This window comes from Nothobranchius furzeri, chromosome 8 (assembly GCF_043380555.1).
Source record: "Nothobranchius furzeri strain GRZ-AD chromosome 8, NfurGRZ-RIMD1, whole genome shotgun sequence".
In the NCBI taxonomy this organism is placed as follows: Eukaryota; Metazoa; Chordata; class Actinopteri; order Cyprinodontiformes; family Nothobranchiidae; genus Nothobranchius; species Nothobranchius furzeri.
Genome location: NC_091748.1, coordinates 70,701,932 through 70,722,903, shown reverse-complemented (window position 1 = coordinate 70,722,903; position 20,972 = coordinate 70,701,932). Strand labels below are relative to the sequence as shown.

General features: G+C 41.1%; 1 protein-coding gene across 1 annotated transcript in view; it reads right to left on the bottom strand.

Moving 5' to 3' along the window:
- Positions 1 to 20,972, bottom strand: part of syde2 (synapse defective 1, Rho GTPase, homolog 2 (C. elegans)) — a 74,759-nt gene that overhangs the window by 28,215 nt on the left and 25,572 nt on the right. The window contains exon 4 of the mRNA XM_015971027.3: positions 17,045 to 18,162. Coding sequence (XP_015826513.3) covers positions 17,045 to 18,162 — 1,118 coding nt within the window. The remainder of the gene's footprint in view (positions 1 to 17,044; positions 18,163 to 20,972) is intronic.

The following is a 20,972-nucleotide window of genomic DNA, read 5'->3' as shown; positions in this document are numbered from 1 at the left end:
TGCAGACATACCATGATTTCTCCTACATGTGTCCGTCTGGTATGCGGCATGGCAGATCAACTGGTGTGGTGGCCCCGGCAACGTGTTAAGTCAGTGGGCTGTGAACGGCGGGTCGGGTCCAGTTCAGTACAGAAACACTTGAACACACACACACACACACACTGCCGGTCTGCCCGGCTCCGAGTGGGAGCTCTGTCACGTCTCCCCGTCCCATCAGAGCCACGAATTCCGGGCTCCCCGGGTCGAGCAGCACTCCAAAACTCACATGAGAGGGAGAGAGGGCGGATTAGGGCTTTGGCCTTGTGCAGAAGTAAACAAAAGTCACTGCACACAATGAACAACAAGTCCATTCAGAAAAAGAAATAGTCTCTCTCTTTGAGGGAGAGCTGAGTGCAGGCAGGGAACAGCTGTTAGCAGAGAGGAGCTTGCACTTGTGCACTACGGCTGCTGGGCAACACAACAGGCCTCGCCGGCCAAGACCTATTTGTGGAATAAAGCAGGCGCAATGACCTCCAAACAGAATGAGCTGAGCAGGAGAGTGGATGTCAGTGACGTGATGTAGTTTCCTGGTCTGGGATCAGTTGTGAGACTTCAAAGAAATAAGAGAAGAGGAAGTAAATTTGACTGCAATAATGCTTACAGGTGTTTTAAAAATGGATCATCCAATCAAAAACTCTACTTTTTGTCTGTATATTTTTTGGGTTCAGTGCTTCAATAAAAGATTTGCTTACCAAGCAGTTGATCTGCAGCTTACGGTTAATAAATCGTCTAAGGCCCGGTTCAAACGCAGATTTTTAAATCGTTGGGGCAACTTTCAGAACATGAGCGACCCCACAAATGATGAAAAAATTTTCACGGATTTACCGATTTTCCAAGCAACATGGCAAAAACTACACACACCGATTCCACACACCGATTTCACAGTCAGATCCTACGACATCAAACATGACTGTGGAGTACAGACAAACATGGTGGATAAAGGGGAGTGCTTTCTTTCACATTCAACAGGCAACAAGCTTGTTTGCTTTTGGAAAAACTGGAGCAACACAATCCAAAAAGTTTACGATCAAAGCACTCTTAACACACCACACACTATAGGAATATCTGATAAGATCATCTTTAGTGCCAATACGTTAATTGGGTGCATCCTTGTGATTGTTGCGAGGATCGGGTCAAAATTCTCTTGTCATGCTCACCAGGCCTTAGGTAAGTCAGAATTGGCTAAACTCATATCTGCAGGTCAGACCTGTACAAGATGAAAGAAATCTGTGAACCTGTAGACACAAATGAAGGCTGGGGAGACACTTCAGCTTTCAAATTCAACTGTTAAAAAGACTAACGCACAGGGAGGAGATAAGTAGGGGTGCACCGATCTATCGGCTCCAATCTCGTTTTTTTTTCTTCCAAGATCGGTGATCAGCCAAAAACTGCAAATGGTGCACCCCTAGAGATAAGTCTTGCCTTGGTTCTACTAAACGGACATTAGGGGGTGCTAAATGCGTCTTCTTCTACAGTCTCATCTTTAACAGCAATCACTTTTAATCTATGATGTTGTGGGTATGCAGATTTACCTTTTATACTTGTTTTATGAATAGATTTTTTTATGTGTTTGGCAAAATACATCTTGCTTAGTGACAACAGTTGAAAATTAGCTTTGGAGATAACACTGACGCATTTACAGAAATGTCCATTAATGTGTCCTGTTCCTGTCCTGATGAAGACCAGGAGGCGGGAGCGCATTACACCGGCTTTAGAATCATTGCATTGGCTCCCTGTATGTTTCAGGATGAATTTTAAGGTTCTTCTAATGGTTTTTAAGTGTCTTAATGGTCTTGGGCCTTATCTCTCAGAACTGCTTTTACCATATGAACCCTAACGGCCTCTGCGCTCCTCTGGCAGGCGTCTCCTGGTCATTCCTAAAGTCAGGGCACACACTCACGGCGAGGCGTCTTTTCAGTATTACGGCCCTCGCCTCTGGAACGAGCTGCCAGAGGAACTCAGGGCTGCAGAGAATGTTCACGTTTTTAAGTCCAGGCTCAAGACCCACCAATTTAGGTTAGCTTTTATCTAAGTATTTACTATAGTTTTAATTCTCGTTTTACATGATTATATTATATGCATGTTTTATATGATTATATTTTAGCACCGTTTTATTATTTAATAGTATTATAATTTTATTGTCCATTTGATTTTTTTTATTATTTATTTTCTTACCTTTGTCATTTATATTAGCTCTTTTATTTTCATATTTTACTCATTTTAATCCAGTGTTTTCTCTGTAGGGGCCCTCTGCCCCCAGGGGTGGTGGTCGAGTTGATTCCTGGGTGCTCTACAGGTAGTGTTTAAGTGGAGGTGGGGGTCTATGCTCCCCCTCCTCTGAGCACCCTGACTTAGTTGCTGTGGAAGACCTGATGCTGCCGGGGCAGACGGCTCCTCTGACGGCGTTTCCTTGCCTTACCTTACTTGGCTCATCTGGACTCAGCCGAACATAATTTTTTACTGATGTGATTGTGTGTGTGTGCGTGTGTGTGTGTGTCTGTTAAAGTTTTCAAACTGTTATGAGAATTTGGGGTCATTTTAATTCTGTGAAGCACTTTGCTTGAAAAGTGCTTTATGAATAAATCTGAGTTCTGTTAAATAAAAAAATAAATAATAATAAATAAAAAAAGCAAGCCAAAACTCCCTAGTCTCCCTTTAATCCAAAGAGAAATATCACTACATTTTGTGTTATGACACTGAATCAATATTTAAAAGCACAGTATTGACTATTTTTAATTGAGAATTTACATTCAAACATTTACTGTATTTCTTTCGTGTGGTGCAATTCAAACTCCAACTGCTAGGTGGCAGCAGTTTTTACCACCTTCATTTTGGTGAAATAACAAGACCTCACGATAACCCTGGATGTGTCTTAGAAATATCTGGCCTAAGTTCACCCATTCATATTCAGTCTTAACATTTTCATAAACGGTCTGGCTTTTAGTATCACAATATGTCCTTTCGTCTCCCCTGTATTGTGATATCAATCGTATGGTCAGATTCTTGTCAAAACGCATCTCTATTCTAGGTACAAGAGGGCTTTCAGTATTCCTGCACAAAGGCTGTAGTAGCAGATCTGCAAAATAAGCTAGCTTTTAAAAACAAAGACCCTCCCACCTCACCCTCCCATTGGGCATGACCCTAGGCCACATCCACCTGATATGGGAACCCGCATTGCCAGAGTAAACAAGAGAGCGCCATTTTCTAGGTCAAAATGTATTTTGTTGTCCATCACTTCAAATTGTGTTTTTCTTTTAGGGACTATGGTAGTTTGTCCAAAAGTTGAAGTCGTAGCAGCCAGCTGTTTCTCCTTCTCTGATATTACTGAGTGGAGAACCTCACACCAAATACGTGAGTGTGTGGTTGAGTGAGTCCGACAACCGGATTGTCCAATGGTTGCTCTAGGACTGAGCCATGTTATTGGCGGAGGCTTTTAGACAAATGCGAGAGAATCACTTTATTCATTTTTTACCTCCACAATATATTTATAGTAGCCATACTATGTTAGAAGGTTGTTGAGGCATGGAAAAAACATTTTTGGCAGATTTGCCCTCGTAGGTTTAAAGTATGCTACCAAATCATTTGAAATAAACAAAGGTTGGAATTCTGAGCTCACAGCTTCTCCCACATCCTACACATCAATGGCAACGTCTGCAGAAGTAAAAAACAGCATTTTTCATTAGTATCCGGACTGGATATGTTGAGTGACGAAAGAATTGGTGGGACGAGAGCTTCCTGAGAGCTAACGATTAGCCAGTCAACACTGAAGGTGAGACTGACGCCAGGGCAAAGCTGCTGTCAGGCTGAGCTCGTCGCTTGCTCGTCTCTCTGATGGCTGTGCCAAGATTTATTGCTGCATTGAAGCTGGATTTGGTTCCTCGCCAGCCTAATGACGATCCAGCCACCTGCTTACTATTAATTTTTTAGCAATGCGTGCGATGCAGTGTGAGCCACTGAAAACATCATAACTTTTTGTTCTTAATGCTGTAAAGAGTTATACCAACTAAAATCATACGTGTTTATCTTTTTCAGTCAAAACGGTCCCATTTATCCAAAAACGCCACATTTTCTGATGTTTTCAGCATATAAGTAAACTCCATTAATCATATACAACATGTATGTAGGTTAGTGCTTTATTTTTACAAATCCACACTCTTTTCCAAACCTTATTCTGCATTTTAAAAGCTTCTTTAAAAAGAGACTGAGACTGATGGAAAAGTCTGTTCTCCATCTTGAATGAAAGGATGGAACAGAGTAAGTGAGTGGAAAAGATTATGCACAAATATGTCAGACTGGGTGATCCACAGACAGAAAGGACTAACAGAAGAGTCACGGCACGGAGAGGCAGACAAAACTAGAAAAATTGCATTTATTGCACAAATGCTGTTTGAATGCTGGATAGCTGAAACTGTAAGCTGAAGCTGCTGAACAGCTGAACTGAAGCTGAAATTAAGCTAAACTGTCAAAATGAGCCGAATGTCTTGAAAGATGTAGAAGCAAAAAGCACCAACAAGCAAATAAAGCACAAAAAGTAAGTGAAGAATAGAGAAAAATAATGCTAAATAGCAAAAAAAAACTTTAATCTGTAAACATTAAATAAAAATCTGGACAGCTAAAATGTCTAAACACCTGTTATTTCAGTTTGCCAAGTTTAACAGTTTAATCTTTACATTTAGCTGAACTGTGAAATTAGCAGTTTATGCTAAATTTGGTAACTGATTGCTGAAGTTGTTGAATGGCTGAAGTAAGGTGAAACTAAGCTAAACTGTCAAATGAGCTGAATGTAGTGAAAGATGTGAAAGCAAAAAGCACCAAGAAGCAAAAAAAAAAAAAAAAAGCACAAAAAGTAAGTGAAGAATCAAGAAAACTAATCCTAAATAGCAGAACTCAAATCTGTGAATACTGTTTAAAAAAATTGGACAGCTAAAATGTCTAAACACCTGTTATTTCAGTAGGACTATTTTAACAGTTTAATTTTTACATTTAGCTTAACTGTGAAATTTGCATCATATGCTGAATTCTGAAACTAATTGCTGAAGCTGAAACTAAGCTAAACTGTTAAAATGAGCTGAATGTTTTGAAAGATTTAGAAGCAAAAAACACCAAAATGTAAATAAAGCACAAAAAGTGAAGAACGGAGAAAACAATCCTAAACAGCAGAAAACTGAAATCTGAACATTATTTAAAAATCTGGACAGCAAAAATGTCTAAACACTTGTTGTTTGAGTAGGACTAGTTTAACAGTTTAATTTTTATGTTTAGTTGAACTGTGAAATGAGTAGCATAAGCCGAATTCAGAAACGGATTGCTGAAGCTGCTGAATAGCTGAACTGAAGCTGAAACTAAGCTAAACTGTCAAAATAAGCTGAACGTATTTAAAGATTTAGAAGCAAAAATCACCAACAAGTGTAATAAAGCTCAGAATATAGGTGAAGAATGGATAAAAAAATTGCTAAACAGCAGAAAACTTTAATCTTTGAACATTTATTAAAAACTCGAAATTTGAACTGTTAAATAGCTGGCATTTGAATGAGAATAGTTTAACGGGTACATTTTTACAATTGGCTGAACTTTGAATTTAGAAATATTTGCTGATATCTGAAACTGATAGATTAACATATGTTCAGATTTGATATGGGATGGATGAGTGGTTGGATGAATGAAATAACTGATGGATTGTTGGATGGATGTTAGATGGTTTATTGGATGGATGGGTGGATGGATGGATGGATGGATAGAAGCATGTATGGATTTATATGTAGATGGATGGATTCCTTAGGCCAAGCCGATCGATTTGATGTCCACATGCGTGGGTGTGTAATTCCATTTAACCTCTCTCAACCAATCAGGGAGCTGGGAGGGAGCGGGGCACTTTCCCACCTTCTGACGGTCAATCAAATTGAACTTATTTCTAGTTTTAAGTACAAACAGTTCAAAAAGATCAAAAACAGGAGTCTGTTAATGGCTCAATATTCAGCTTTTTATATTCATTCCTATGAGACTTGGTTAAAGTGATTTGTAGTTCCTTGTGTTGCCATGGTAACAGATGACAGGAGTCTGCATTAACAAAACAATGTACAATGTCACATGACTCTTTTAAACTTTGAATAACATTTCTATATTAAAGTTTGTTGATACTGTTGTGTCTAAAATGTTGTTAAATGTTGTTGCTAAGCACGTTGCCATGGTAATGCAGAACACAATATCAAGTTAATACAAGACTCCTGGGACCAAGCAGGTTGAATTGATGTATCATATGTGTGGGTGCACATTTCCTTTTAGGCAGAAGATGATTGAAAACTCTCAGCCAATGAGAGAGCAGCAAAGGAGGAGGGGGCGGTTCCTGCCTTCTGACTAGTGTTAAAATGTCAGCTATGCTGCTAGTTTTAAGTGTATAGAGTTGGTTGGTTGGATGGATGGATGGATGGATGGATGGTTGGCTGGTTGGTTGGTTGGTTGGCTGGTTGGTTGGATGGATGGATTCCTTAGGCCTAGCCGATCGATTTGATGTCTCACACGTATGGGTGTGTAATTCCATTTAGCCAGAAGATGATTGACCTCTCTCAACCAATCAGGGGGCTGGGTGGGAGTGGGGCACTTTCCCACCTTCTGACGGTCAATCAAATTGAACTTGTTTCTAGTTTTAAGTACAGCTAATTCAAAAAGGTCAAAAACAGGAGTCAGTTATTGGCTCAATATTCAGCTTTTTAATATTCATTCCTATGAGACTTGGTTAAAGTGATATGTAGTTCCTTGTGTTGCCATGGTAACAGATAATGCATCTAAAATTGAATACAAGATTTCTGAGACCAAACTGGTCGATTTGATGTGTCATATGTCTGGGTGCTGGATCCTGATTGGACAGAAAATGGTTGAACACTCTCAACCAATCAGAGAGCAGCACTGTTTTCCCGCCATTTCTGTATTATTATTATTTTTTTTTTCATATTCATATGAATAGTATTTAGTCCCACTCAACTCCAGTTGGTGACAGTAATGCAACAAGAAGTGACTAGCTAACCACCACAAAACTAGAAGATGAAGAGAAAAAATGGTGATTGTGCAATGTGAAACTCAAAAATTTAAAATAAAGTAAAAAAATAAATAAACGATTTGTGTAAATAAATAAATAAGCATAACCATTGGTGCCATCCATGCATAAACAAGTGCCCCACATGGGCCACCCCATTTTAAAAGTCCTGGACACGGCTCTGGAGGGAGCGTGTGATTTGGTTGACAGGCTCTTGAGAGAGGCCTAATGTTTACCTGCTAGCCCCAGGCGCCCAGAGCTTATGGCACTTCCCCCTTAATACCCCCACCACAGAAGTAATCATTCAAGAACAGCGCTCCAACACTTTTACAGCTGCTCATTAAAAAGGAAGGTTACTCTGCTGTCATTACTGCACTGTCAAGTTTTAACAAGAAAAAAGAAACAAAATAAGAGATGATCACGTGATCCAGCAGAACGTTTGCTGCCCCATCATGCGACCACATCATGAGTTATTCTCCTCAATGAATAGGAGTCGCTGTCGCCTCAGGAGGGCAGAAACTCTGAAACCGTGATGCACGCAACCTCCCTTTTCACTCAGCATCATTACTGGCTGCAGGGCGAGCACTCATCTCACGGCACACAGCGCCAAAAGGATGCTGAGATGAGGTGGGATTGTTTCTCCAGCTATTCTTCCACTGTCATTCAAAAAGCACATTATACACGTGTATCCTTCCAGCCGTCTTTTCATTCGAAATTCAATCCATTTTTGTTTGAGGCACACAATTTGTCATTTGGCCGTGATAATCGAGGGTTTTCAGAGCCAGACTTGATGAGACTGACGAGGCATAGAAAGGAAATTTACATTTTTATGAAGGAGTGGATAAATAACTCACGTCATTCAAATTTAAAGCAAGAAAATATTATAAACAAGAAGGATGCATAAAACAGAAAAGGTTTAGTTCTCTAAAAGTTTTAGGGGCATTTCTACACCGGTTTCCTCTGCAGCAGGTCACTTGTTTGTCCAGGTCAGGATGCCCAACCTTGTGACTTTGTTGCCATATTTATGATAACGATTGTTAAAGAGCAAGTCACCTCCTACAAGAAACTTACTTCATGTTTGAAAAATGCAACAAATGCTGTTGCCTGGCAGACCAAGAGGGCGGAGCCGCTAACACATACACACACACAGGCCCACATCAACATTGTGACATGATAATGTACCAGTTAACATCATAGCATACCTCTTAGCCAATAGCGATGGCAGATTTAAATTCGAATACAGTGCAGAGTTTTTACATGACGACGGCGCAACACTGACAGTTTTAGGCAGAATATTTAAATTTTAACTAAGATGCACTAAAGTGTCAAATTATTAACTACACGTGTCTACAGCACAATTAGACACTTGTTTTTGTAGTTTATCAGCCAAAAAAAGTTGATTTGGGGGTGACTTGCTCTTTAAATGACCTGTTCTTGTATAGCGTCTTTCTGGGTCAGAGGACTCCAAAGCTACACATTCATCCATTCACACAGTCATTCACACGGTAGTGGTGATGAGCTACAATGTGACCACAGCTGCCCTGGGACAGAAGGAAGGCTGCCGAGAACTGGCACCACCAGTTCTTTCAACCACCACCAGCAGGCAAGGAGTGTAAAGTGTCTCGCCCAAAGACACAAAGAGGGCATGGACGGAACCTGGTTTTGAACTGGCAACCAACCGATTAAAGGGCAATCTCCAAACCCCTGAGCCATCATCGCCCACGAGTTCTTACGCTCCTCCAGTTTTTCCAAAAAAGTTACTAGTGACTTTTCCTGTGTTATTGAAGACTTGAAGGTGAACTAAAACCAAAGTGAACCTCAGTGCGGCCTACGCTTGTTTGAGAGCGCTAAAGGAGGCTACAGAATCACAGAGTGATGGTGTCCTGGATTTGTGAGTAATAATATTCTTGAGCTTGGCAGCATTGTGACGACTCACCCCCTGATGTGAGGGCTCTGGGATGGGAGAGGAGCCCACGGCAGCCCCGTTGATCAGTGATGTAACGTCCAGAAAGGGTCACTTTTCACCTATATATTGACCTACACGGTGACAAGTCATCTACTGATATAATTCCATTTTCTAAGGGGATTTTCGGCACTATGTGCCGACACCCGGAAGTTTCTGCAGTGCTTGTTGACATTCCGTGAAGACAAGATTGTCAGCCTATGTTCCCAAACAAAGCTTTCTTTTGATAAGACTGCAGGATTGCACACTCTCATGAAAAATGAACTTTTATAACTCATAAGTTAAATAATCATTAAATAAACATATGGTTGAATGAGCCAGATGTTATATCATAATAATATTAATGTCTGGATAATCTGCGCCTAATTCAGTGAAGTGAAATGAATACTATTATTACACTGAAAGATTTATATGTTATGATCAGTAATGTTTGATTTGTGAAGTGAATCGTTATCTACACTCATACACAATGTTCATAAGATATACATTATGGTCAAGGTCACAGCTCACATAAGTTTAAAGGTGATTTATCCACCGAGTTAGAAACCTTGTATCTGATGAAGGTGTGGTTTCTGAGGGATGTTGGTAACATCAACAAACATGTCAAATTCTGATTTGCAGAAATGATAAACTCAAGATTACTGAAACTAGAGTGACTGCTGAGCTACTCAGTAAGTTTGTTTCCAGCTGACACTCCGGAGTGACCAATCCGGAACCAGCCTCTTTTGATACATCTCTTTGGCATACAGTCAAAACCTGTTTGCACGCTGCAAAGCTGACACAGCTAGGACTCCTTACCCCGGTTTCACACTGCAAGCATCAGCGGAACGGAACGGCAGTGGAGCGGCTCACTCACGAACTTCAAAGCGGCCCTTTTCACACCGGGAGAGTCTTGGCCGCGGCACGGCTTCCTCGCTGCGCCTCTCTGTACCCGCGAGACTCTAAAATCCCTCGAGACTTCCGACACCTTCCTCATCGAGAGATCACAACCCCCGCGAGGAATCACACCGTTGCACTTCTTGAAAGAAACTGGTGGTAAACAAAGCCGTTCGATCACACGTACTGATGTAAGTTATATATAACATCGCAACGTTGCATTTTATTTTGAAAATAACCAGGGATTTTACACTGAAACCGTGTTGTTTCCTGTCTCGCACTATGTGAACTGCAGAAATTGTCGTGTCCCAGATGCGGCTCGCGGAAAAAAATAGGACTCGATCCTATCTTTAGTGGCGTGGCGCGGCATGCTGCTTCTGAGACGCACCTGGAAATTGCCTCGTCGCGGCTGCTTTGAAACACTCCATAGACTATAATTGGATTCTATTTGAAGCGGTGCCGCTTCGCTGCCGTTCCGTTCTGCTCATGCTTGCAGTGTGAAACCGGGATCAAGAGTCCATTTTTAGACGGAACAACATTCATGACTGTTGTGATCCGGGAGACGACTCTGGACTGACCTGGTCGTATTGCCTTTAATCTACAAACTCCGATGCCTTGGGGTCACCTGACCCCCCGACATCTCGGATCCAAAAGAGGGTCTCCATAAGGGTACGTAGACACAACAAGATCGCATCTGATTCCATTCTAATAATAATCAACTCTCTAGTTTATAGCAGACCAAATTATTTTACACCCAGAACTCAGTTTCTTCCAGATACAAAGGTTCTGATTTACATCTACTTTACACCATTATCACACATCACATATACATCCATCACATATTGTTAATCATAGCTTGTCATGTATTATAATTAGTCTAGAAAATAAAGATCATTTATAATTATATACTTGACTCTGTCTGAATTAATACGAAGTGTGTTTATGGTCACTGAATAAGCAAAGAATCCTAAATTCTTCTGGTTAATATTCAAAGATCAATCAGGTTGATATTCTATATTTATATAGAATTATCACATCTTATTGGTCATAATTTAACACCCCAATCTCACAACGTTACAGTGAGGAGAGAAAAATGGATATGTGCTTCACGTCAGAGCCAAAGTTTTATTATAGGTTTTTATACCCAAACATGTTATGCGTACAAATGTTAACTGGTCAGTGTTTAGCTACTGTGGTTTAAGTAAACTAAAAAATATTCCAGTACGAAGCTCAGATAAGACGGGGGATGGAAGCTGGAACTGTAACATCAGCAGTGTTGGGCATCTCACCCACTCCTCGGTTGAGAAGCAGTAAACGTTTTCAACGGTTGCCTTCATCTAAACCCTTTTGGATTACAATGACCTGAATTACGATTTTATGTTTTTATCCTGCTTTTATGCCCATGTATTGGGAATGTTTTTCTTTTAATGATGTTGTTCAGCACCTTGGGCTTCGGATAATGTTGTAGAAGGTGCTATTCAAATAAAATTTGCTTGATTGATTGATTGAATGACTGAGAACCTTCACTAGAATACTCTCGTTAAAAAGTAATCTGGGTCAAACAAGATGGCGGAGTGAGTGGTTGTGTGCCTGCGGTCTCTCCTGCCTTATTTAATTAACTACCTGGATTTTTGACCTTTTTGCATTTGGTACTTGAATTTAAGGCCTTTTTTGAAGGATTGGAAAAAAGGTGATTGACTAAGCCATATTTCTGATAAAAATGCCTCCTAAGCGCCAGCAGAAAGATCAAATTAAGGGCTCTGACGACGACGCTGCTGACGTGTCACTGGAAGTCCTGAACAAGGAGACTTTGGAGTCTACTCTTCAAAAGTTTTTTGACAAAGCAGAAAAACATGCCAAAGATCGGTTTGATAGTCTTGATTCTCAACTTGACTCAATTCGATCTACACTTGACAAGCACACACAAGAGCTTGAAACTCAAAAACAAATCACCACCTTACTCCAAAAAAGGGTGCGGTGCGTGGAGGACGCTTCCGTGGCTCAGAGCGCAGACCTGCAGAAACTACAGAGGAAGATTGCTGCCCTCGATGATCAAAGTAGAAGGAATAATATCCGGATCCTCAATTTAAAGGAAGGGATTGAGCTCAACAATGCTCTATCCTATCTTAGGAGCAACTTGTTGGTGTGGTTCCCAGAGCTGGCGGGATCTTCTCCTGATATAACTCGGGCGCGGCGGGTTGGACAACCTGGCGCGTCAGGGTCTCCTCGGACCTTGGTGGTCTGTTTTCTCCGAGCGAATGACAGGGATCGGATCCTGGCTCTGGCAAGGAAGTCTGAGGTGCTGGTGGCTGGTAAATCGGTTCGATTTGCTGCTGATTTCAGCGATGAAACAGCTCGTCGGAGACGCCGCTGCTTCCCGGTTTTGAACCGGGCTCGCGCCTTGGGACTACAAGCTTTTCTTCTTTATCCTGCAAGCATCAAGATAATCTCTGATGGTGATCATCTGCTTTTTACAGACCCAGTGGCTGCTGAAAGTCACCTGGACTCTTTGGGTTGAGATGCCCTGAGAGGTTTTGGGTGTACGAGCACCTGCGGATGGCGGACTTGTGACTTTCCTCTTTCTTTTATTATTCTAATTCTGGCTCTTCCGCAGAGCAGGTAATTCCTTTTTGTTTTTGCTTCTCCTCTTGTTCGGTGAAATCAAATTTCGTCTAAGGTCAAATTATCCTTACTTTATTCTTATTTACTTATATTGATAAAATCCAGCCACCTTGTTGAGTTATGGCAATCTTTATTAGTTTAGGTGGCTGTGCTTTGAGCAGGTTGCAGGCCATGGGCTCAGATCTGAGACTTTCTGGACTATGAGTGATAACTCATTTAATTTCCGTGTAATTTTATTATATTTTGTTCTTTTTTTTCTGTTTATTTTTGTTTTAGATTTTCTTCTGTATCTGCCTGCTGTGAGGGTTATTTTTGTACCTCGTTTTTCTTGTTATGGGTAAAGGTTTACACATAATCCATCTCAATATAAGAAGCTTATTTCCTAAAACTGATTTATTAAAAGCATGGCTTGGTTATAATGAACCAAAAATAATTACGTTGTCTGAGACATGGTTGAATGATAACATTTCTGACAATGATATTTCTCTTGACAACTTTGTTTTATATAGAATGGATAGAGGGACAAGGGGTGGCGGGGTTGCCACTTATGTCTCCTCTAGTCTGCAGTCTCAGGTTATTGTCCCGACAGTCAAACCACTTCACTTCGAAGCCATCTTTACTAAAATTTATTTTAATGGAAATAAGCACATTATAATTGGCAACATCTATCGCCCCCCCTCCTCCCCTAGACTTGAAGCAATACAAAATTTACTAGCAACGGTTGATTCGTTGGGGGACTCAATGGAATTGATCTTACTTGGCGACTTCAATCTTAACTGGCTTGATGAATCTACTCTTCCAGAACGTATTCTTTTAAATAGCTCAAATCTGACACAGCTGGTCTCAGAGCCAACTAGGACTTGTGCCACAAACTCTTCTCTCATTGACTGGATATTAGTAACTCACCCAGACAGATTTTCTGATTATGGCATTTTGCCCAACTGTTTTAGTGATCATTCTGTTATTTTTTGCTTCTGGAAAATATCTTTACCACATACACCAGCTAAGATGATCAGACTTCGTGACTTGCATACTTTTAATACTGATCAGTATTTACAGGAGCTGCATTCTCTTAATTGGAATAGATTGTTTCTTATACCTGATGTTAATGATGCTTGGGCATTTTTCCACTCTCAGTTCATGCAGGTTCTTGATAAACATGCTCCTTGGGTCAGTGTAAAAATTAAGGGCAGCCATTTGCCTTGGATTTCTCATGATTTAATTGCTTTATTTAAGAAGCGCGACAAAGCGTGGAAAGTAGCAAAACTTAGCAATCTGCATGAGCATTGGACAGTTTATAGAAAACTAAGGAACTTCTGTACTACCCAGACTAGGAATGCTAAAGCTAATTTTTATAAGAATGCTTTGCATAAGGATATCAATAACCCTAAGCGCTTCTGGGATAAAATTAAAGACCTGAGGGGGAAAACTAATGTTAAAATCTCACATCTGAATGTTAATGGGAGTCTTATTAATGACCCGGCTGAAATTGCTGAAGCATTCAGTAAGCACTTTGCTTCCTCTCCTCTCCCTGCCTCTGCAGAACATCATGGGTCTTACACCCTGCCTCACTGTTGCTCCAGTGGATTTTCTTTTTCTGAAATTCGTTCTGAGGAAGTGCGTAAAGTTATACTGTCTCTCTCTAGTGGGAATGCTGCAGGTCCAGATGGCATTGAGAGTCGCTTTGTTAGGATAGCTGCTGATGTTCTAGCCTTACCATTATCTATTCTTTTTAATCATTCAATTAACTCATGTTCTGTTCCAAAAGCTTGGAAATGTACTAAAATAATACCACTGCATAAAGGAAATGATACATCTGAACCTAATAACTATAGACCCATTGCTATAATTAATACAGTTGTTAAAGTATTTGAAAAACTGGTTTTTATCCAACTATCTAAATACTTAGAGGATAACAACCTACTATCACAGTACCAATCGGGGTTCAGAAAAAACTACTCGACAACTACTGCACTGCTCAAATTTTCTAATGACATTTATTCTGGTTTTGACAATAATTTGTTTGGTGGTGCGATTTTTCTTGATTTAACAAAAGCCTTTGACCTCGTCAATCACTATCTACTTTTAGATAAATTATATGCTTTTGGTCTGTCAAGGCCGTCTCTACTGTGGTTTAGTTCTTTTCTTCATCATCGTTCTCAATTTGTTTCCTTTAATGGTTCTGATTCAAACATGCGTGGTGTCATCAGAGGTGTTCCCCAAGGCTCCTCACTTGGGCCATTATTATTTTCAATTTTTATTAATGATTTACCACAGTGCTGCAGATCCTGTTCTGTTCAGTTATATGCAGATGACACAGTCTTATACTGTTCTAAGTCGAGTAAATCCGAATTACAAGAAGCTATTCAGCCTAATTTTGACGAGGTGCAGCTCTGGCTAACGCAGAACAAACTTCTTTTAAATAAATCTAAGACTTACTCCATGCTGTTTCACAGAAGTAGAACTCTATCTGACAGTGACAGGACTCTTAATCTTTATTTTTTGGATTCCTCCCCGGTTCAACCGTCTGTTAAAATGAAATATTTAGGAGTTTGGCTAGAGCCAGAGCTGTCTTTTAAATTTCACATTCACACAACATGTCTTAAGGTCACACGGTGTTTACGTATCCTTTATAACTCAATAAATTGCTTTGAACCTATTGTACGAAAGTGCATCGTCACTCAGCTTCTGTTACCGATCATTGATTATTCTGATATTTTATACCAAAACTCAACAGTTTCTAGCCTGCGGTCTCTTGATGTCGTCTATAACAGTTTGTGTCGTTTTATTTTGCGGTGTTCATTTAACACTCATCATTGTTATATGTATGATCTTCTTGGTTGGCTTCCTTTAAAAGCTAGACGACAATTTCATTGGTTGATATTTATGTTTAAGTGCATTTATTTTGATTTTCCACTTTATCTAAAAACACTTTTGGTTCCCATTGATTCCTTGTATTCAACCCGCTTAACTACTCTTCCATCATTTGTTGTTCCTCGTTTTAAAAAGGAGGTGGGTAGACTCGCCTTTTGTGTTAAAGCTCCTCAGGACTGGAATAAATTACCCGCTGAATTAAGATCCATCTCAACAATTCGTAAATTTTCCCGCACTGTTTATGCTTATGTAAAGCCAAGCTGTAGTTGCTTTGTTTAATCTTTACTATGATGATTTTGTGCATTCAATGGCTAACATGCTGTATTTCGTTGCCAAACTTTGTATTCAATTGGGATACTACTTCACTTTAGGTTTATTTACAATGTAATTTCTTGCCCTTATTTCTCTTTGAGTGCCTCACAGCAGTTTTATTTAATTTAATTTGGTATATAGGTATGTATGTACGTATGTACACTTGTTGGTATCTATGTATCCTTGCTTATGTGTTTATATTTACGTGTGTATATATATACATTTATACATATCGTTGATTTTACTATTATTTACTTTCCCCTTTTTTTTTTTTTTTTTTTATTTCTGTTACAACTTTCTAACTCTGCCACCTTATTTGTTATTGGTTGTGTTGTAGGAGGACCTGCTCGAAAACGAGATGTTACATCTCAAGCAGTTTATCCTCCTGAAAAACATAAGTTAAATAAATAAATAATAATAAATAATAATAAGTTATAGTTACAAATTACTTTGTTTGCCGTTTCTTACCGGCTCAGGATAGGATGGAGGAGCCTGTGTCGCTCACTCTGGCTCCTCAAAGAAGAAGCTGGCTCCAAAGAGCCGTTTCGTACACGACCAACACATCACTGGTGTGGCTGTCAGAAGGCCTGACAACGTGCCGCTTCATTTAACTACATTGTAGTAACGCCCCACTAGAGGCCAATATATTGAATTTTTTCTATATCGGCCGAAATTATTTTTAAAAGCAGATAAAAAAAAGTTAATAAATCAGGCACTTGTGTGGCCAACTGCCACTACTAGACTGAAGAAAGGACCCGAAGAACCCCAACACACCATTTTTTAAAGCTATTTACAGTTAGTTTTATATTTGAAGTTCAATAAATGTATTGTCTTATTTAATTTATGTAGCACACAGTAAGTGTTCGGTTGTCTTTCACAATCAATGTGCTGCTAAAATGTAAATATATCGGCCTTAATAATTAGCTTTAGATATCGGCCATCGGTAACAAAATTCTTTAAAAATCTGTATCGGCATCGGCCTTAAAAAACCATATCGGTCGGCCTCTACGTACCACTTTACATGCCCAGTAACTTTAATGATGTTGCAACAGTTGGAAAAGTAATTAATTAGATTACTCTGTTACCTGAAAAAAATGCTGTTAGTAGAGCCGTTTTACTTAGACGCCGTTACTCCCAACACTGAACATCAAGCTAACAAGTTTTGGATGTACTTCCAAAAAAATGTTTCCTGACAACAATAAAATCAGTCCAGTGGTTCATGAGGTCCTTCGCAAATTTTGAGCACACCTTCATATGGGCAAAAATATCATGGTCCACCTTTCAGCAGCAAATTACAGGAAGGTAAAAACCAAACTTCCCACACTCACCTGGCAGCCTCTCTTCTCGATCTCATTGATGCATTTGCTTATGATCAGCGGCACCATCAGTCCCGTGCCCTCCCTCTCTACCACTCGCCACGCCTCCATGCCAAACACCTGAGGATCTCTGTCTCCGCCCGGCCCGCCGTCCAGTGAGTTCTGCCACTGCTCCATCAAGTTCAGCTTGACGTAGATCAGACCCCGCGGCTCCAGCTTCACTGCCAGCTGGTGGGTGCGCGTCACCCTGAAGAGCGCGGGAAGCACCACCGTGCCGTGGCAGCACACGCGGTTGCGTTTTGGCGTGGGCTCCCAGCTGAACACCACCAGCTTCAGGTGCTGGGCATTCTCAAGCTCAATGTTGAAGGTGTGGTCCATGTCCAGGAAGGACGTTCGACATGTGAGGAGGGCGGTGCGGGCTTTGTTAACGGAGTCCACCTGGATGGCGCAGTAGACATCTCGAGAGTCAACGCGTGGAGGTTTTAGGTCCTCTGCACCATAAAAGTGGAGGTTCATCAGTCCAGAGATGTAATGGCTACACTTGGGCTGCTCGGTGAAGCTGTAATGACGAAAAGCATCAATGTCCAGCTCTGTCCCGTTGACTCTGGAGCTTCCAATCCCCTCCAGCTCTCTTCCTTTCCTGCCCTTACCCTCTGAAGAGCTGTGTTTCCCAGACTTTGCCACTAGCTCTGGTGAGTCGCCGTCACTGAGATAACCGCCTTTACTGGCAGACTTTGAGCTGCCATTGCTTTTCTTCTTATTGAAGCTGTGCTGCGTGGACACACTGCTATCCAGGTGGTAGCGCGAGATCACGTTACGGCCTGCCTGCCCACCCCCGGACGAGGCTAACCGAGGTGGTCCTGAAGTCTGGGTGGTGGCCTCAGACCTGCTGCCGTTAGCCCGAGGAGAATGGGCCCTCGGCTCCGGCTGGCTGCTGCCGTTGCTGCTCGTGACGCTGCTTTGGGTCCCTTTGACGCTGAGCTTCCGGCTTATCTTCATGGAGATCTTCCTGACGGTGCGTGGGGACTTGATCTTGTCTGGGAAGGACCAGTTGATGGAGCTGCTCTTCTTGGTTGGGTTGGGACTCGAAGGGGGTGAGAAACCAACACAACTGGGCAACTCAAGAACATCTAGAAAAGAAATGACAGAGAAAGAGAAAAACCTTGATTAAAAGGGGAGAACACTTTCAATACAGATAAATATTTTCCCGCCACACTCATGAAGAATCATAAGAAAGCAAAAGAATGTAAACAAATGGGTAATTCACCTTTTTTTTATTTCAGTGGTTTCACAAAAAAAATCTATCATGAGAATACAAGCACCTACGTAGCTGTCCATACAAGACACACACGAAAAAGTGATTATAACCAAAGGAAAGGTGGGCAGGAACCCCAATTTACACCCACACCTCCATGCCACATCACATGCAGCCCCGTAATCCTGGGACAATTACAATCTATGGGTTATATTTAAGTAATAAAAACTCCTCTTTACTATATAGGACCATTACACAGACACAGCACAAATGGTCTCTAAGAAAACGTACATGAAATTTGTTTTCTTTGCTTAAATCTATGCAAACAAATCATTCAAGAGATCTGAGTGCAGGTCCAGTGGAAGCAGCAGCCTGTAAGAAGACAACGTCAAGACATCAAATCCTTCAGGGACCAGCTTGAGTTACTCAGTCATTACTGAAGTGGAAAAACATCCATCTGGAATGAGACTTTGTAGGCAGCTCGCTTAGATGTCTCCATAAACTTGGAATCTCACCTACAGTTTCATGAAGAAGTGACACTCACTGTTTAGTCTACAGGAGGAGGAAGAGGAGGAGGAGCAGCTTTCACCATGAAGGTGGTTTTAGAAGTTTAGACTTTTCCTTAATTCTCTTCTGGCTTCTTAGGATTTGATGAGACTCCAAACAGCTTATCCCACATATCGGATAAGGACAAATGCAAAAAATCTTCTTGTTTAGTGAACTTATTTGTTGTCAGCATTTACAAACTAGTAATATAATCTACTTTGAGCTTTAGGTTTGGTATATAATGATTCGTTGTTTTTTTCCTCAACGGATCAACATGTACGATACAGTGAAATAATCACAAAACATCCATCCATTTTCGGCCACTTATCCAGTCTCAGGCCGCAGAGGCAGTAGCCTAAGCAGGGAGGCCCAGACTTCCCTCTCCCCAGCCACTTGGGTCAGCTCCTCCGGGGGAATCCTGACGTTCCCTGGCCAGCTGCGAGAGATCAGCATGTCCTGAGTCTTCCTTTAGGCCTTCTCCCGTTTGGACGTGCCCGGAAAACCTCACCAGGGAGGCGTCCAGGAAGCATCCTAACTGGATGCCCAAGCAACCTTAGCCATCACGAAACAGTCTAATGTAAAGTAAAGGTCAAATGCCATGACCTTGACCTTTGATCTTTAATGCAATGTAAGGCAATCCTGGGGTGTTTCTCAATGCCAAAGAACCTTGCCTTGATGCCTTGGCCCCGCCCCAGTTGCCTAGGAGATACGTCATCGGGAGCTGCCAAGACGTGTTCCAATGTTCATGTTCTACCGAGGCGTGTGTTCTCCGTTTGTTAGCTGTTTAGCTAGCTGAGCAAGGATACATGGGAGATGTCTTGTAGCCTAGCCTTGGTCAAAAATTACCCAGAATACACCACGGTATTTTCAAAAGGACGGCGGATCAGAAGCCGGCAGCTACATCGGGGACAGTTTTCAAGTTTAAAAGTAAGTCAGCTAATTTAAAATGTTTTTTAGATCCAAATAAGTTATCTATTGTTGGTTAGTTGCTTAGTAGTTGCATCTTCGGTGGCTAGCGGGTAGCAACTCACTTATATTTTTTATTTAATAAACATATACACAATTTAAAAAGTAAAAGGCTCGTTATATATTTATACTGAAACTAATACATATAAAATATAACGTTATCTCCCGTGTCACATGGCGTTACGTGACCGCCGTGGAAGCCACGGTCACGTGATGCAAGTCACTTCCATTTAACCGTTTTCTTTGACCAAGGAAGGAGTGTCCTCATAAGCAAGGCGCCTGGCCTCACAAGGCCAGGTGCCTTGACATTGAGAAACACCCCTGGTCCTGGAGTGCTGCTATCCAGCTAATTTTAGTTTGTTACCTGTTCAGACACACCTGATTCAAATCAGTAGATGATTAGCAGGCTTCACAAGAGCTTGATAGCTTGATGAACAGGTGAATCAACCAATCAATTAGGTGTGTTGGAGCTAAAACATGCTGGACCCCAGGTCATCATGTTGGAAGGAAGGTTACACGGAAACAGATTTAATTCACAGCCTGCTGGAAGATTGTCAGTTTTCCTCCTTAAAAAAACAAAAAAGGGAAGTAGTTGCTGTTCACAATCAGTGAACTTGAGAGGTCGTCGTGTCTCCGGCTAGCTAACGCTGCAGCACCTGTATTTGTAGTTTGACACCAGCTGGTAAAAAACCTCAGAGCAGTTTAAAGCAGTGTTCCCCAACCCTGGTCCTCAGGGCCCACTGCCCTGCATGTTATCTGTGTCTCTGCTTCAGCACACCCGATTTAAATACAGGTGCTGGCCAGTAAATTAGAATATCATCAAAAGGTTGAAAATATTTCAGTAATTCCATTCAAAACGTGAAACTTGTACATTATATTCATGCAATGCACACAGACCAATGTATTTCCGATGTTTATTACGTTTAATTTTGATATTTATAGGTGACAACCAATGAAAACATCAAATCTGGTATCTCAGAAAATTAGAATATTCTAAAGGCCAATGAAAAAATGTTTGTTTCTCTAATGTTGGCCAACTGAAAAGAATGAACATGAAAAGAATGTGCATGTATAGCACTCAATACTTAGTCGGGGCTCCTTTTGCCTCAATAACTGCAGTAATGCGGCGTGGCATGGACTCGATCAGTCTGTGGCACTGCTCAGGTGTTATGA